The sequence below is a fragment of the Macaca thibetana genome, chromosome 15, assembly GCF_024542745.1.
Source record: "Macaca thibetana thibetana isolate TM-01 chromosome 15, ASM2454274v1, whole genome shotgun sequence".
Taxonomy (NCBI): Eukaryota; Metazoa; Chordata; class Mammalia; order Primates; family Cercopithecidae; genus Macaca; species Macaca thibetana.
This window is the reverse complement of record NC_065592.1, coordinates 1,880,001-1,895,139: the sequence shown is the minus strand read 5'-3', so window position 1 is coordinate 1,895,139 and position 15,139 is coordinate 1,880,001. Positions and strand designations below refer to the sequence as shown.

The window sequence follows — 15,139 nt, the reverse complement described above, 5'->3', positions numbered from 1 at the left end:
CCTCGGCTCAGCCAGGATAATCCCATAGGCAAGCAGGGTGGGGCAGGCTCCAGGCTGGTACCCGGGAGGGCACAGCCCGGCCACTCCCATGCTCAGCACAGGTCTTGGGGTGCCTCCCACTCTCTCTCAACTGGACGTGGCGAGTGTGCCTGTTATTGGCATCACACAAGACCAGAAAGAGGGACGCTCCCGGCCCCGCCGGTGTGGAGGTGTCTCCCATACCGTGGGTTGGCGGGAGAGCGCGCATCCAGGCAACAGGGGCTTTCAGAGGGACAAGGAGCCCACCGCCCGCAGAAAAAGACTGGGTTTGTCCCCAGATTCCCATCGAGTCGGGCTGCACTGCTCCGAGGCCCTGGCAACCTGGCTCCCGGCCTGCCGCCTCTGCCCCGATTGGAAGAAGAAATGTCACAGCCCTTCTTTCCCCTCCTCCTCCGTGCTTATTCCCCTGTTCCCACTTTCAGGAGGCATTATGTGCTTTCCCAAGTAAATACTGTCCCCTCATGGCTGGAGGCTTTCCGGCAGTGGGGCCGGGTGAGAGGCTGCCAGGGTCTGCTCGGCCGTAGTCCACGTGGGCTCCGGGCCAGGGCCGTGCCTCCCATCTGTGGGAGGAGAAGCAGCAGAAGAAAGGGATGGAGAGGAGATGGCCACAGCTGACCGGCGTCTATGGGGACAAGAAGTAAGAAGCTGTGGGGGGTCTGAGAAGTGTCACTAGAGGGTCCTCTTCCAGGAGAGTCCAGCCCAGCTTTTCACCCCAGTGCAACACGTGGGCGGAGAAGAGGAGCTCAGGGGGGGCTTCACTAAGGCCCTGGAGGAGCATGAGGCAGGAGGTGGGAGGCAGGAGCCATGGCTGGGCTCACCCCTCACCCTCCGGCTGCTGAGGGGCCCTGGGCTTCGGGGGAGACAGCAGCTCCCTCTGCACTGGGTGGGTGCTGGGAGAAGCCCTTCACAGCCCCTCTCCAGTCCTCCCTGCCATCCAGAGGCCGGTGTCCCCTAAGACAGCGCTGTGGCCCTGGGAACGTCCCGTCCCGTGAGGGCTCTCCACGCCGTGGTTCTGTTAGTGGTCCGGAAGGAGAAGCCTAGAGGAGCGGCGGCCCCACGCTGGGTTTTCCATCCAGCAGTGCACGTGGGCTCTGGCCACTTCAGCCTCCTCAGTCAACACGCCGGGCCTTCCGTGACGCTGGCCCACACGAACGCCCGGAACCACACCCGCAGTAGGCTCGTCCCGGTCGCATGACCTCCCAGAAGGAGACCAGGTGTCTGCCCCCGGCCTCGCAGGCAGCCGGCAGAGGCCAGAGGCAGCAAGTCAGTGCCGGGCTCCGCTCCGCCGCCTGGCCCGAACCCCTCCCTGCTGGTTCACGAAGCTTTGTTCCAGCTGTCCCTCCACCTGGCGTGCAGGTCCCAGCCCCGCCTTCCCACCCACCTTCACTGGCTTGCCCCAAACGGACACCTCTGCCCTAAAGACGTGCCCCTCCTTCACTCTGCCTGGCCTGCCTGTCCTCACGGGAGCCGGAGCCAGCCTCCCACCGTACATCTCCTGGGGCTGCCGAGGAATGTCTGGGTCTTGCCGCCCCAGGGAAGAAACTTCCTGCACTCACCCTGTTTCCTCCAAAACGCAGCCTGGGGATTTGTATGGAATGAATGAATGAATGAATGAATGAATGAATGAATAGCTCATTGCTCAGAAAAGCCTCCTAAGTTGAAGGCTTCACTCTCCATCTCAGTGGAGGAGACGGTGGGGAGGGAGGGTGACCCTCTTCCCTGGAGGATGCTCTGTAACCCCCTCTTCTCCTTATCTATAGATGGGGTAATAACAACAGCGCCCCCTCAGAAGGCTGCTGTGAGAATTAGGGCAGGGACCACCAGAGAGCTTTTGGGACAGCACCTGCCACAGAGTCAGAGCTCCACAGACGTCAGGAGGCATCACTGGGGATGCAGACTGAGGACGTGCGGAGAAGGTGAGCCCAGGTCAATGTGGTCTTCACCCCTCCCACTTCATCCCGCAAACCCTGCACCTGGCAGGTCTGCTCTCCAGAAGATGGCTCTGCCCCAGGCCCACCCTGCCCGGGTCAAGGGCTCCCTCCTCCCTCCCGCATGGGCCCCACTGGCTCAGAGCTGAGCATCACCCTCTCCAACACCCTCTTTTAAATGCAAAAGTGACCCCTTGAAATGAGCCTTAAAATCCTGGCTTAGCGAGGGCGGGGAAGGGTGAGGCTGGCTCTGCACTCTGCTCTTCCAACTGCTGGCGGCATGCACAGCTCCCAGGGCCCTCGGGGCTGGAGGCCACCTGCCCTCCTTGAGTCAGGGAGTTATTTTTGGTTCTCCATCCAGACCGCTTCTGCCAAGACCTCAGGAACTGACAGGATCTAAAAAAGCCTATGGCAGAGCCTCAGCGGCATCTTGGCACATCCAGTTCAGGAAAGCGTCCCTCGCCAGTCACGAGCACTCAGGATGCACGCACAAGGAGGGAAGAGGAGGGGAGAGGCAGGAGAGGGCTGGCTGGGCTTCCTGCACTGCTGGAGGCTCAGGAAATGGCCCAAACGGGCTCTGTCTCCTAGGAAGGCCTAGGCTGGGAGGGCCGGCATGCTCAGCTGGAGGGGCAGGCCGCCCTAGGGCCCCAGATGGGCTCAGAAGGCAGGGCGCTGTGCAAGGCCGGGAGCCTGGACAAGCCGATGCCCCTGCGGATGAGACAATCTGCCTCTTGCTATTCCCAGGAGGAGACTACTTGTGAGCAGCAGCCTGGATGATCTCATAGAACAGGCCCGGGAGATGCCCGCCGAGGACCTCAGGCCAGAGACAGAGGGGCAAGAGGGGCAAGCCCGGAGACAGGCCAGGAGGGCTGAGTGCCCTGAAGCAGGCAGACGGGGTTCCTGGCCTGCCGCCTGTCCTCTGAGTCTATCCTCCTTGGTCCCAGCTTTTATCCCCTGCAATCCGGGAAGACTTAAGCTGGAAGTCTGCAGAGCTGGGAACTTGGACGAACCAATGTCCAAGATACAGATGAAAGAAGCTGAGAACCATGCAGCGTCCCCACCAGGCCTCGAGATCAGACCCAGGGCCTGGGCTGGGGTGGCCACTGAGAAAAGAGTCACGGCAGACCCTCCTCCTCGCACGGCAGGGAAGGGCGGGCCTCCAGGAGACTCTCACCACCTGTCATCTGGAGAAATTCCTGGGAAGAGCCCCGGCCGCCCGGGGCCCCACTCAGTCAGTGCTTCTGAGCGGCTTTTTAGATTTCGGTTTATTTCCTCCCCTGTCATTCTAGTGGGTTTTCTTTCGGAATCCACTGGCAAGGGCTTAACTCTCTATCCTTGAACGCACCATGTGTGCTGGTGACAGTGGCTCACTGTCTAGCTCCACTCAGGGCCGGGGGCAGGAGGAGACAGACGCTCCCTCTGCCTGGCTGACCCTTTCTCATATCTCGGGGTCAGGGAAAAAGAGGGAAGCTTCAGATTCCTCTCCCCCAGGACAGAGTGTAGAACATGGTGCCAGAGCCAAGCCCCAGGCCCTGACAACCCAAGCTGGGATGGGGGCCTGCAACTGGACTTGCATCAACCTAGATACCCAGGCAGGCCCGGCTCCCAGCGGCTGGCAGGGGACTCTGACGCTGGAGCCAGTGGGCTTTGTTAAGATGCGTTCCAGTGAAACAAAAAGACCCGATTGACCCTGAAGCCCGGGCTCTGTCTGTGCTTATGGGTGTCTGGGGGCTTCCTCCTCACCCTTTGGGGAAAAAAAAAGAAACGAAGGAAGCCTTTAGCACCAGAGTGCCAGGATGGTATATCTGGGAGGAGCCCTTCCAATCAGCTGGTCCCCTCGTTTATAGAGAGGACCACGGAGGCCTGAAGCCGACACAGCCCGGGAGCTCCATGGGTAGAGCTGTGTCGTGCACTGACCCTCTCTTCTGGCTTCGCTTAGCTTCACTGCTGGGGCATCTGACTCTGCAGGCTCCCCCTGGAGAGAGGCCCCCAAGCCCAGCTTAGGGGACGAGGCCAGGGGTACGTGGCAGCACTGCCTCTCCCCTTGCCCTGCAACAAGACTTGCTCCAGGAGAACCGACCAACTGCCTCCCTTCCAGAGGATGCCTGAGAGGAGAGGTTCAGATTCCAGTTTCCGGCTGGGCCATTAGGAAAATTATATAATGCCATCAAAAGAGGGATCTTCAGAATTGGAAACGGAAAGCTGATGGAGCCCTGGTCCTTGTTTTCTCTGTTTCTGAGTATGTTCTGGGGTCAGGAATTGTCAGCAACAGTGACTTGAAGAAGGCAGCAGCAAGGAGAGAGCTATCAGGAAGACTTTGGGAGAGCCTCTCCTCCAGGCTTACCGCAGGAAGGGAACCGGGACCCTGTTCACTAGACCATGGAACCTGCAGTCAGACTTCACACCAGCAGGTGCAGCAGGCACACCAAGAAACTGCAGGGTCCGGGACGGGGGAGGAAACTGCCCACTACTGGATGCCACGTCTCGCAGAAGCCCTGCCCACCCAGGATGGCTGGCAGCTTGCGCTGGCTCCACCTTGCAGAAGGCGGGTCTCCTCGGCAACCTCCCAGCAAGGAAACAGGCTGCCAGAGTGGTCCTGAGGCGGGTGCCTATTTGCAAGGCTAAAATGAAGCTAAATTAAGCAGCTGCAGGATATTAATTTGGCGCTTAAGTTACTGAGCTTGAATGAAAGCCTGGGAAGAGGGAGGAGGAAGATCAACAGCTGCTAAATCTTTCTATCTGTGTCTATCAATCATCTGTCAATCAATCAATCACTTATCTATCTACCTACCTATCCAGTCATCAGTCAGCTATCATCACCTCTCTATCCATCGACCTATCTCTGCCTACCAGCACCTTCTCTGCTGGGCACAGTGCTGAGCTCAGAATCTGAAGGACTTCCATGAATTATCATTCTATGAATTACCCCGGAGCTCAGGGACTCCCTGCACCATTTTACAGATGAGGAGGCAGCTGAAACTCGAGAGGGTAAATGCCTTGGGGGAGTCGCACAGCTATGGAGTGGCGCTTACTACCTTACAGAGCTGCCTCCTCTACGGGGGGAGCTCAGTTTGCTGTGTGTCAAGATGAGTCAGGTGCTGGCTACAGGCAGATGCCAGGGCCCCACCTGCAGAAGATCTGATTCAGCAGCTCTGCCTACGTGTCGCAGCTCTTCCAAAGAAACAATTAAACGCAGAGGTGAAACCAGGCAGCCGCACTCCAAAGGTGGGAAAACGAGGGCCTCTGGAGGCCTATGAACCCTCTCTCTTTACTCCTAAATCAATGGTGTTAGCAGCCCAAGGACAGCCATGTGATCTCCTTCACAAGACCCAGGATTTGAAGCTACAAGGTAAACTCACCCAGCTACTAAAAATAGGCCAAGCACAGATGGGAAGGCCAGCTCATCCGGGAGGGGTGGTGCCCCCTCGGAAAGGCCCTTGGCTTCTCACTATTTGCAACTTTTTACTCCAAATCCCTACTTTGCTCCCTGGATTCCTTGATTGGAAAATGTGGAGGTTTTTTCTGGGTTTCTCCGTGATGTGCCCTGTCTATTCCAGGGAGGAAAAGACAGTGCTCATGGGGAAATACACAACAACAACAAAAAGATCCTGCCACTGGATACTTGGGAGGCCAAGGGAGACCCCATCCGTGGGAGTGTTTGGAGGTCCCGGAGAAAGGGGCAATGGTGAGGTCACTCAAGGTCATGATGGGGAGAAAGCCAAAGATAGTACCCAATGGAAACAGTCATACAGCCTCATGATCGTTCATACAGCTCTATCATCATCAACATTCCCACAACTCCTAGAAAATCAAATTGGGAAGCCATGGTAGAGGCCATCTGGCCCAGACGCCCCTCCTGGGACTGTCTGAGGTCACCCAGCCACTGTCACACCAGGGCTGGGCACCATGGAGCATGGAGCCGAAAGAATGCAGTTAGCAGCTCCCATGGGACACAGCCAGCGTGCACTCATCAAAATGGATTAGTTCTCCAACCCCCAGCATTTCTCATTGTCTCTGTTTCGGGACTGGGGAACTTGAGGCTCTGTGTGTTCACTGAGAACACCTAGAACAGCGTTTAAAAATCACCTAAAGTGGGAACCTGGGGAAACAAGGGTTTGGCTGACTCTTTTCTTTCCCCTTGAATATTCTCTCTCTTCACCTGACTAACAACAATAGAGGTTTTTCTTTCAAGTGTTGTTTGTGGATGTTTTAGGTTTATCATAAGGCACTTGGAGTGTGTGTGTGTGGAAAGGAGAGTAGAAATAAAAAGGTAACCAAGTTAGAACATCAGAGAAAGCCTGAGATAAACTTCCTAAGGCAAAATCACCCTAAAATCACCCTACGTTACCCTAAAAAGTAGGTAGTATGAAAACAACAACCTCTGTGTTATTAAAAAAAAAAAACAGCTTGGTGAGGACAGATGGTTAATATTTCTTAAGAAAAACTAGAAGTGGAATTGGGATTTGAAATGTGCTATTTAAAAGCAGACTCAGACACTAATGTGTTAAGATTTCTCCTAGTGATTAACTGGAGAGTTGGTAAGGCGAATGGGTAATCAATCAGAAATAAGAATCCAAATGGGTCACCCCACACTGGGAGTTTTTCTTTGGAAACATACCGAGGAAGGGGCTCATTTGCTTAGAGGCTCCTCCCCTTCCAGGCTGTGAGCAGGGGCTCCCTCCCGTGCTGTGAATGGCAGCTCTCCTGTGATGTGATTGAATTTTGCTCCCTTTTTTATTCCAACTATGCATGATTCAATATTTCAGGAGCTCCACCAGCCCCCGTTCTCAATCCAGAGGAATCTGAGATGTGTATTTCCAGCCCTATGAAACTGATGTCTTCAAGGCACACACACATACAGTACGCACACGCACACACAGTCCGCCAGATGGTATGCTATTTTTTTCCAGATGTGTGACTCAGCGGGGTCTGTGGCCTCTGCACAAGACCCAGCTCTGAACAATGCCCTAGGATGGGTGCGGCCTATGCTCCTCCTTTGCTGTCTCTCAAGATAGCCCTGCCCAGGAGCCCTAATCGAGCCATCACCTCGCGAACCTCAGCACCACTCCCTAAGCCTGTGCGTGTGCCGGAGGTGGGCAGTGCAGCGCCACGTCCCGCAGGGTTCTGAGCCTACCTAGTTTTTGCATGCATGCACGGAGCCTTTCTTCAAGATTGGACACTCTGCTCTGAAGTTCATCGTAGTCATAGGCGCCAATTTCCTCTTGCAGCTCGTTAAGGACTGACGTCAGATTCTGGGCCTCCTCTTTAAACTGCAATACCAATTTGGCATCGGCCTTGTACTCTTCCAACACAGGTATCAAAGGCCTAAGTTCATCCATTTTCGCTTTTATCGCCTGTAAGGTTAAAATAAGCTAGTTCAGTGCGATGCATGCAAGAACTCTCGCCCCCTGCCTTGGCCTGGCTTCTCTCTAGGTGGGGGAACGTGTGTCTATTCCCGCTTTATTTACAGGCTTATTTATTCTGGTCCAAATGAGTTAGAAGAGCATATTAAACAGTCCTCAGAACACCAACATATTTGGGAAAGGTCTTTATTGTCAGTTTAGAGTGCAACATCTTAAGGTTACATGCTTTGAGTCACATACACGAAGTTTTTGTTTCTTTCTTTCTTTTTCAAAAAATGCATTGACAAGGGTTCAAACTATTCATGAAATGCAGCTACAGTCGCATGCAAAGGAGGATCCTGGTTGTATTCAAGGTTCCTTAGTGAAATGGTGCTAAGTATTGGAAAATAATAGTAAAAATGCATGGTGCAAAAAGCTCTCTGGCTCTCTTTCATGGTTACATGGGAGTGGACTGCTTCTTCAGTCACTGCAGCATTGAAAAAACTCTTTTAAGTTAGCCCTGCAAGTAAGAAAACGAAATACCGTTGAAGAACTAGCTCACTAGCCTGCCTGAAACAGACAGCCATCAGGAAACACATATTTACATGGTCGTTTAGAAAAAGCCCGCTGTAATGCTCGAGTTAGTCAAAACCAACTGCTTGAAGAGTTATTGAGATCCCCTCATCACAATGTCTGCCGGAATTTCTTTTAATGCAGTTTAGCACAGTCAAGGCAAGCGCTTGCTTTTCTTCCCCCAAAGCCACAGCACCCCAAAATTGGAAACTTGCAGAGATGCCTGTGTCAACCACGTTTGCCAAGACGGGCTACCTCCCAGTTGCTGACGACACCCCCATCGTTAGAGGAGTCTGCCGGAAGCAGAGAAGGGAGTGCTGGCTCAGAGATGGAAATGCTTTCTGGTCAGACAGGTCAACATCTCTCTTTCCAGAGTAATTCATGATGACCAGCCAGATGCAAGGACAAAATGTCCACCTGCCTCTGCTGAGCGCAATCAGCTCGTTTCACCTCAACAGGATTGGGCCTCCTATTATTGTATTTATCATATAGATTTATAACTTCATTAGCTTGCCATTTCATCTATTTCATGTATCGTTTTAAAAAGAGAATTAGTTCTTGCCTCATGCAGGGAGCACATCAAAGAAAAACATTAGCATAAAAAGGACGGGAAGACAGAGACAGAGCACATCAGCAGTTTCCAGTCGGGCAAGGGTGTGTCACTGGACCTGTTCATTTACATCTGGGCTGGATCTCTAATTAAAATGCATGTATACCTTAATTAAGGTGGCATATAACGTTTCAGTCGAATTATACTGAGATGGAGTCAACTGTGGGCATAGCTCTACCTGGCTGCACATATGCATCTATGATTTTAGGTCAAACAAACAGCAGTTTTAACGTCCAGAGTTACCCGGAGAAGCAGAATGCTTCCCACGAGACGGAAAGGAGGCTGGCTTCTCTCTCTTCTTTCCCTGCACGTCTATGGCATGCCTTGTCATGGCTAGATTAGGTCAGATGTGAAAAACTGCCCTGAGAGATTCCTGCTCCGGAATGGCTCTCATCAATTCAGCTAATCCTTGGCTAATGTGATTTACCTGCAGCAGCTACAGAATGACAAGGGCCAGTAACGACGTCCCTTCCCAGCTAATATTCGACTTGGCTGGGCAACACAGGACTCAGACCCCGGGCTTCCAAACCACACTGACGGGGGCTTGGGGGCGAGTGTGTGATGCTGCTGCTGCCACTCAGGCCACCCCTGCCAAGATGGCTTCTGCCACACCAGGGCCAGTGGTGGCCTCCCTACTGCCAAGGGCAACAGTCCTTTCAAGGCACAGAGCAACCTTTGCTGTGCTTCTCCCTGCCCCAAATGACCATTTCTGTAGGGAAAGGCAAAGCATGAAGGGAAAGCACACCCAGCCTCAGAGGAGGAGAAGGAGGAGAGGGAGGAGGAGGAGGAGGATGAAGAGAGGGAGGAGGAGGGGGAGGAGGAGGGGGAAGAGGAGAAAGGGGGAAGGAAAGGAGGAGAGAGGAAGGAAGGAGGAGGAGGAAAAGGGAGGAGGAGGAGGAGAGGGGGAGGGGGATGAGGAGGAGAAAGGGGAGGAAGAAAAGGAGAGGGGGAAGGGGGAGGAATGAGGAGGAGGGGGAGGAGGGCAGAGGAGGGGGAGGAGAAGGAGGAGAAGGGAGAGGAGGAGGAAGGGAAGGGAGAGGAAGAGAAAGGAGGAGGGGAGGGGGATGAGGAGGAGAAAAGGGAGGAAGAGAAGGAGAGAGAGGAGGGGGAGGTAAAGGGGCAAGGGGGAAGAGGAGAGGGGAGGAGGAGAAGGAAGAGAAGGAGGAAGAGGGGGAGGAGAAGGAAGGGGAAGAAGAGGAGGAGGAGAGGGAGGAGGAGAGGAAGGGGGAAGAGAAAGGGAGAAAAGAAGGGAGAGGGGGAGAAGGAGGAGGACGAGAAGAGAAGGGAAGAGGAAGGAGGGGAAGGAAGAGGGGGAGGAAGAGGAGGGGAAGAGGAGGGAGAGGAAGGAGGAGGAGGAGGAGGAGGAAGAGGGGAAGAGGAGGGAGGGGAAGGAGGAGGAGGAGAGGAGGGAGGAGAGAGGGGAAGGAGGAAGAAGAGGGGGAGGAGGAAGGAGGGAGGAGGAGGAGGAGGAGGAGGAGGAGAGGAGGGAGGGAGGGAGGGAGGAGGAGAGGAGAGGGGGAGGCAGGAGGAAGGAAGAGGGGGGAGGGGAGGGAGGGGAAGGAGGAAGAAGAGGAGGAGGAGTGAGGGGGAGGAGGAGTGAGGGGAAGAGGAGGAGAGGAGGAGAGGGAGGAAGGAAGAGGAGGAAGAGAGGAGGAGAGGGGAGGAAGGAGGGGGGAAGCAGGGGGAGAGGAGGAGGAGGAGAGGGGGGGAAGAGAGGAGGAGGAGGAGGGGGAGGAGGAGGAGGGGGGGAGGAGGAGTGAGGGGGAGGAGGAGTGAGGGGGAGGAGGAGTGAGGGGGAGGAGGAGTGAGGGGGGGAGGAGGAGGGGGGGGAGGAGGGGAGGGGGAGGAGGGGAGGGGGAGGAGGAGTGGGGGAAGGAGGAGGAGGAAGAGAGGAGGGAGGGGAAGACGGAAGAGGAGGAAGAAGGGGGGGAGGAGAGGAGGTAGGGGAAGGAGGAAGAAGAGGGGAGGAGGAGAAGGGGACAGAGACGGGGAGGAACATACATACCTTAAACTGCCTGGCCAGGTGTTGCTTATGACTCTCCTCCACCTGTTTGAACTTGGACTCCAGTCCTTTCATTTGGTTCTCCATCTTCTCCACGTACTGCAAGTCTCTCTGGGTCCGCCTGTCCAAGACCTCTATGGATTGGGACATGTTCTGCACCTGTCAAAAGGGCAACAAGTTCAGCGAAAGAGCCGCCATCGGTGCCAGGCAATCTTCTCTGCCTGCTCGTGCCCACACTGCCCTTTCCCACGCAGCCAGCACACTGGGAACCAGAAGTGGCCCATGCATTATTTACAAGGTAATCGCCAGCATCGGACTGATAGCTCCCCAAACACAGCAAATAGGTTGGGTAAACATTTCCTCGGCCAACGTGTTCTTATCATTAGGGATGCAAATCAGGGGTGTGGGAGACTCAAGTTCCTTTATTGGTTGTAGCTCCAGGCACAGACTGGGTGATTTCTCTTGATCTTTCTCTCTCTTTTTTTTTCAGTGGTGGTGGGTGGGGATTGTTCCTAGTCTTCATGTTGCAGGACAAAATCAATAAGGCAAGCATAAATACCAGCAGAGAGAAATGGCACTCTGAGGCTGCCCCGCCCCCAGGTATAAATTCTTCCTCCTAAATCTCATTGAGTGCCTTGCTGATAAGGTTGATTACTTAAGTGCGGAGTGAAGGAACAAGGGAGCTGCTCTCCCTGACTCTGCATCAAGCTTTTTTCCCTATCTCCTGTGCCATCCATCACACCCCACAGTATCATAGGTAGATGACTGCTCTGCAAACATGTACATTCTGAGCATAGAGTCAGGAATCAATCACCCAGCAAATGAAGAATCGCTGTTTTACATCTTTACGGGCAGATCTGAATTGAGTCTAGCCTCAAGATGGAACTTTAATATTCAACAGGATTCCAGGGAGCTTAAAAGAAAAACAGTTTTAGTGCAGCCACCTGCCAGTGCATTTTATTTGCAGGAAACTGGCGTGTGCTTCCGTGCAAATGCATCTGGGGCTGCAGGGAGGCGGGAGGAAGCTCAGGATTGCCGCAGTGGCGTTTGGGTCATTTTCTCAGAATCTAATCCAATTACTAGGGAGGAAGTTACCTCCATGACAGCAAATCTTCACTTCTGACTTTTGTGCTGAATTTGAAAATACTCTCCTTTCTAGGAACAAATCCATTTGGGGATGAGGCTTAGCTTTGCCTGGTCAGTGTGAAAAGAGAAGAGTGTGGTTTCCACTTCTTACTACACATCCTCCACCCCGCCAAACAAAGTAAAGTAAAATACGAGAGAGCGAGCCTAGCCTCCTCAGTAGGAGGAAAACCACTATGGCCAATCTCAGCACCCCAAAATGCAAGGAATTTCATATCGTGTTATTAGAAAGTAACATACACAAACTCATCTTGAAATTTTAAGTTTGTAAAGCACACGATGGGGTGGCTTTAGCTCCCCGTCACCCCTTCTCTTCCCTGGGAAATGCAAGCATACTTCTTACACCGCCCTGCCTGATTCCCTTGCTTGTCTTCCTCTGTCACTTTGAAGACTAACTATAGCACCTTTTCCAAGAAAAGATGTGAAGTTTGGTTTTATTCATCCTTCAAGGCCCAGCCCAAATGCCACCTCCTCCAGGGAGGCTTCCCTGATGAACTGAGTTAAAACTGGCTGCAAACTATTCGGAAACAACAACGTCACTTTGTTGGCGCAATGTCTGCCTAGGAGTGAGCCACACAGCTGTCCCCCCACAGCCTTCTGGACAGGATGCTCATGGAGGGAGTGACACTGGGTCTCATCCACACCTGTAACCCCTGCACAAAGTCCAGTAAATCTAGTGCACAGGGGTGGCCCCTGCAGCCACACGGCCGGAGGAAGCAACAATACAAATGGCAGCGCCAGTCCAGACCCCTCTCTCCATTCCCCTCCTGGCAAAATCCCAGGAGCGAAGGCCCACAAGTGCCGAGGAGAAGCTGCTGAGCTGCTGCTGGCCTCAGTCAGGAGACCACACACAGTGCCGCAGGTTTTTTGCTCCCCAGAGAACCAACGCTTTTAAAAGATTGCAAAGATTAGACTTGAGATTTAAAAAAACAAATTTTAAAGATACTAAGCTATTCAGCTACCTTAAAACCAAACAATTCCTCTCCTACAGTTCTCCCAACCCTGAAGGCACTTTGCTTTCTGGCCATGGACAAGGCACAGGCAAGGTTCGCCTCCAGCGGACAGTCAGTCCAGGACTGCAATCACGGACCCATCTCCCCACCCTCAGGGAGGGCGTTCCTCTAAGCACAGCCCTTCCTTCATTTTCTTGCCTGCAGGATGTGCCTCTGAGAAGCCAACTGGCAGGCTCAGGGTCACAGAGCTACAGGATGACAGTCTATCCCACACTTCACCCAACGTGGCAGCAGGCATTAAGAAGCGGGAGGGGAGGCCGGGCGCGGTGGCTCACACCTGTAATCCCAGCGCTTTGGGAGGCCGAGACGGGCGGATCACGAGGTCAGGAGATCGAGACCATCCTGGCTAACACGGTGAAACCCCGTCTCTACTAAAAATACAAAAAACTAGCCGGGCGAGGTGGCGGGCGCCTGTAGTCCCAGCTACACAGGAGGCTGAGGCAGGAGAATGGCATGAACCCGGGAGGTGGAGCTTGCAGTGAGCCAAGATTGCGCCACTGCACTCCAGCCTGGGCGACAGAGCGAGACTCCGTCTCAAAAAAAAAAAAAAAAAAAAAAAAAAAAAAAAAAGCAGCAGGGGGGCCAGCAACACACACAGACACACCTGGCCTCAAGATAACCAACGGCTAATAATTACCCATCCTTTCCCGTGTTCCAGGCACTGCACTGAGTCTGCTGTGTCATTGATCTCATTTGATCTTTACAAAAACCCCGGGAGATGAATACTATTTTGAGTCCCATTTTACACATAGGGAGACCAAGGCTCAGAGAAGTTAAGCAACTTGCTTACTGTCACACAGCCAGGAGGCCTGCCAGTTCAAGCTGGACTGGCTCCAAAGCCTACACTCTCAAACCCAGAGCCAAGTGCATCTTCAAAGAGAACGGAGCCCGTGCCCCACGCCTGCCACTATCCGTGTCCCTACAGTGCTCGACCCCAGCTGCATGGAATTACCTGGTGAGGCTTCCAGGGCTATACATGTCTGGGCTCCCCATAGGGACCCCAGGGCAACAGAAATCAGAGACTCTGAGGGGGGCGGGGGGCCTCACCAGATGGGTTAAAGGTGAAGCCAGGCCACAGAAACACCGACAGACCTGGCTGGAATATGCTCAGCTGTGACCTAGCCCCATCCACAGGGCACATGGGCTGAGGTTTCCAGAGCATCCTATCCTGCTTCTGCCCATGAAGAGAAGGCAAGAGAAGAAAAGAGAAAGAGGAAAGAAAGAAAATAGCACACACAGGCCAGGGTGTGCGGGGGAGCTGAGGACGGAGCAGCCCTGCCTCCTGCTAAAATGCACAGTGCATTAAGGAGCGAGGGCCCTCTTTCACAGCAAATGGCTCATGCCCTCTGAAAATAGAGTGCCCGCTATGGCATCAAATGGGGTTTTAAATTTTTAAGCAGTAATGCTGTGGCACGCACAGGCGGGAAGGAATGTTCCAGGGCCTGCAGTCCCAGGGGCTCATGGAGCATTCTGGAATCCATTTCCCAACTCTCTGCTCTCCCGGCAAGAGCCTCTTCCCTGGGCTCAGGGCTCTGTTCTCCTCTCCTGACTCTCCCCAGCCCCCACAGCCCAGAGGCCCCTCCAAGTGCCACCTCCCCACTCTAAGCTTCTGAATAATTAAAGGCTCAATTAGGCTTTGGTCTAGTTTGGTGTTAATAAATGTTGGTGGAATCTGTTAAATGCATCTTACATTAATTCTTTTAAAATGATTTACTCAGGTGGCTAAAGAAAAAAAAATTCTATTTCTTCAAGGGGAGCGTGCCTTACGAACTAGGCCCATTGCCCTGGGTACCACGAGGCAACCTTCCTGCCCAAGAAACAAGGGTCCTGTGGCCATTCCAGACAGGGACTGGGACACAGGAACAGGCAGTGACTCGGAGCTTTCAGGGCCCGTCAGAGCTGGGTGGGCGCTCGAAATCTCTAGCCCACCCTCTCCCTCTCCAAGAAAGGGGACTTGCTTTGTCCAGAGTTTCCCGAGGGTTTGTGGTTCAGCGGCAGGAATGTTAACCCGAGTCGGGGCAATGCTCTCCTCTCACCAGGCTGCTCCCACCTTCCCCAACGAGGTGGGCAGTGACAGCACCATCTGTCCCCCCAGCATGGAGCCAGCCCTGAATCACAGAGGCCCCCCACCCCTCACAGGCCTCCTGTCATACTCCTGAGCTGACTCCCATTCCAGAAAGTCCAAGGCCAATCTGCAGGAAGAATCATGGCTTTACCGCTGTGTGTGTGTGTGTGTGTGTGAGTGTGTGACTGTGTGTGTGTGTGTGAGTGTGTGACTGTGCGAGTGTGACTATGTCTTTGTGTGTGTGTGTGTGTATGAGTGTGTGACTGAGTGTGAGTGTGACTGTGTGTGAGACTGTATCTGTGTGTGACTATGTGTGAGTGTTAGTGTGTATGTGTGTGTGACTGTGTGAATGTGTGTGTGCGCGTGTGACTGTGCGAGTGTGACTATGTGTGAGTGTGTTAGTGTGTGTGCGTGCGAGTGTGTG

General features: G+C 53.8%; 2 protein-coding genes across 5 annotated transcripts in view; both read right to left on the bottom strand.

The window, feature by feature from the left end:
• Window positions 1-15,139, bottom strand: part of MRPS2 (mitochondrial ribosomal protein S2) — a 590,340-nt gene that overhangs the window by 374,606 nt on the left and 200,595 nt on the right. The window lies entirely within an intron of this gene.
• OLFM1 (olfactomedin 1) overlaps window positions 1-15,139 on the bottom strand; it is a 49,381-nt gene that overhangs the window by 17,252 nt on the left and 16,990 nt on the right. For 3 of the 4 annotated variants that reach the window (XM_050760103.1, XM_050760102.1, XM_050760104.1), the window contains exons 3-4: window positions 10,498-10,653; window positions 7,102-7,321 (exon numbers count right to left, since the gene is read on the bottom strand). In XM_050760103.1, coding sequence (XP_050616060.1) covers window positions 7,102-7,321; window positions 10,498-10,653 — 376 coding nt within the window. Of the gene's footprint in view, window positions 1-7,101; window positions 7,322-7,500; window positions 7,830-10,497; window positions 10,654-15,139 lie in introns of those variants that run through there. The other variant, XM_050760105.1, reaches the window with a different exon arrangement.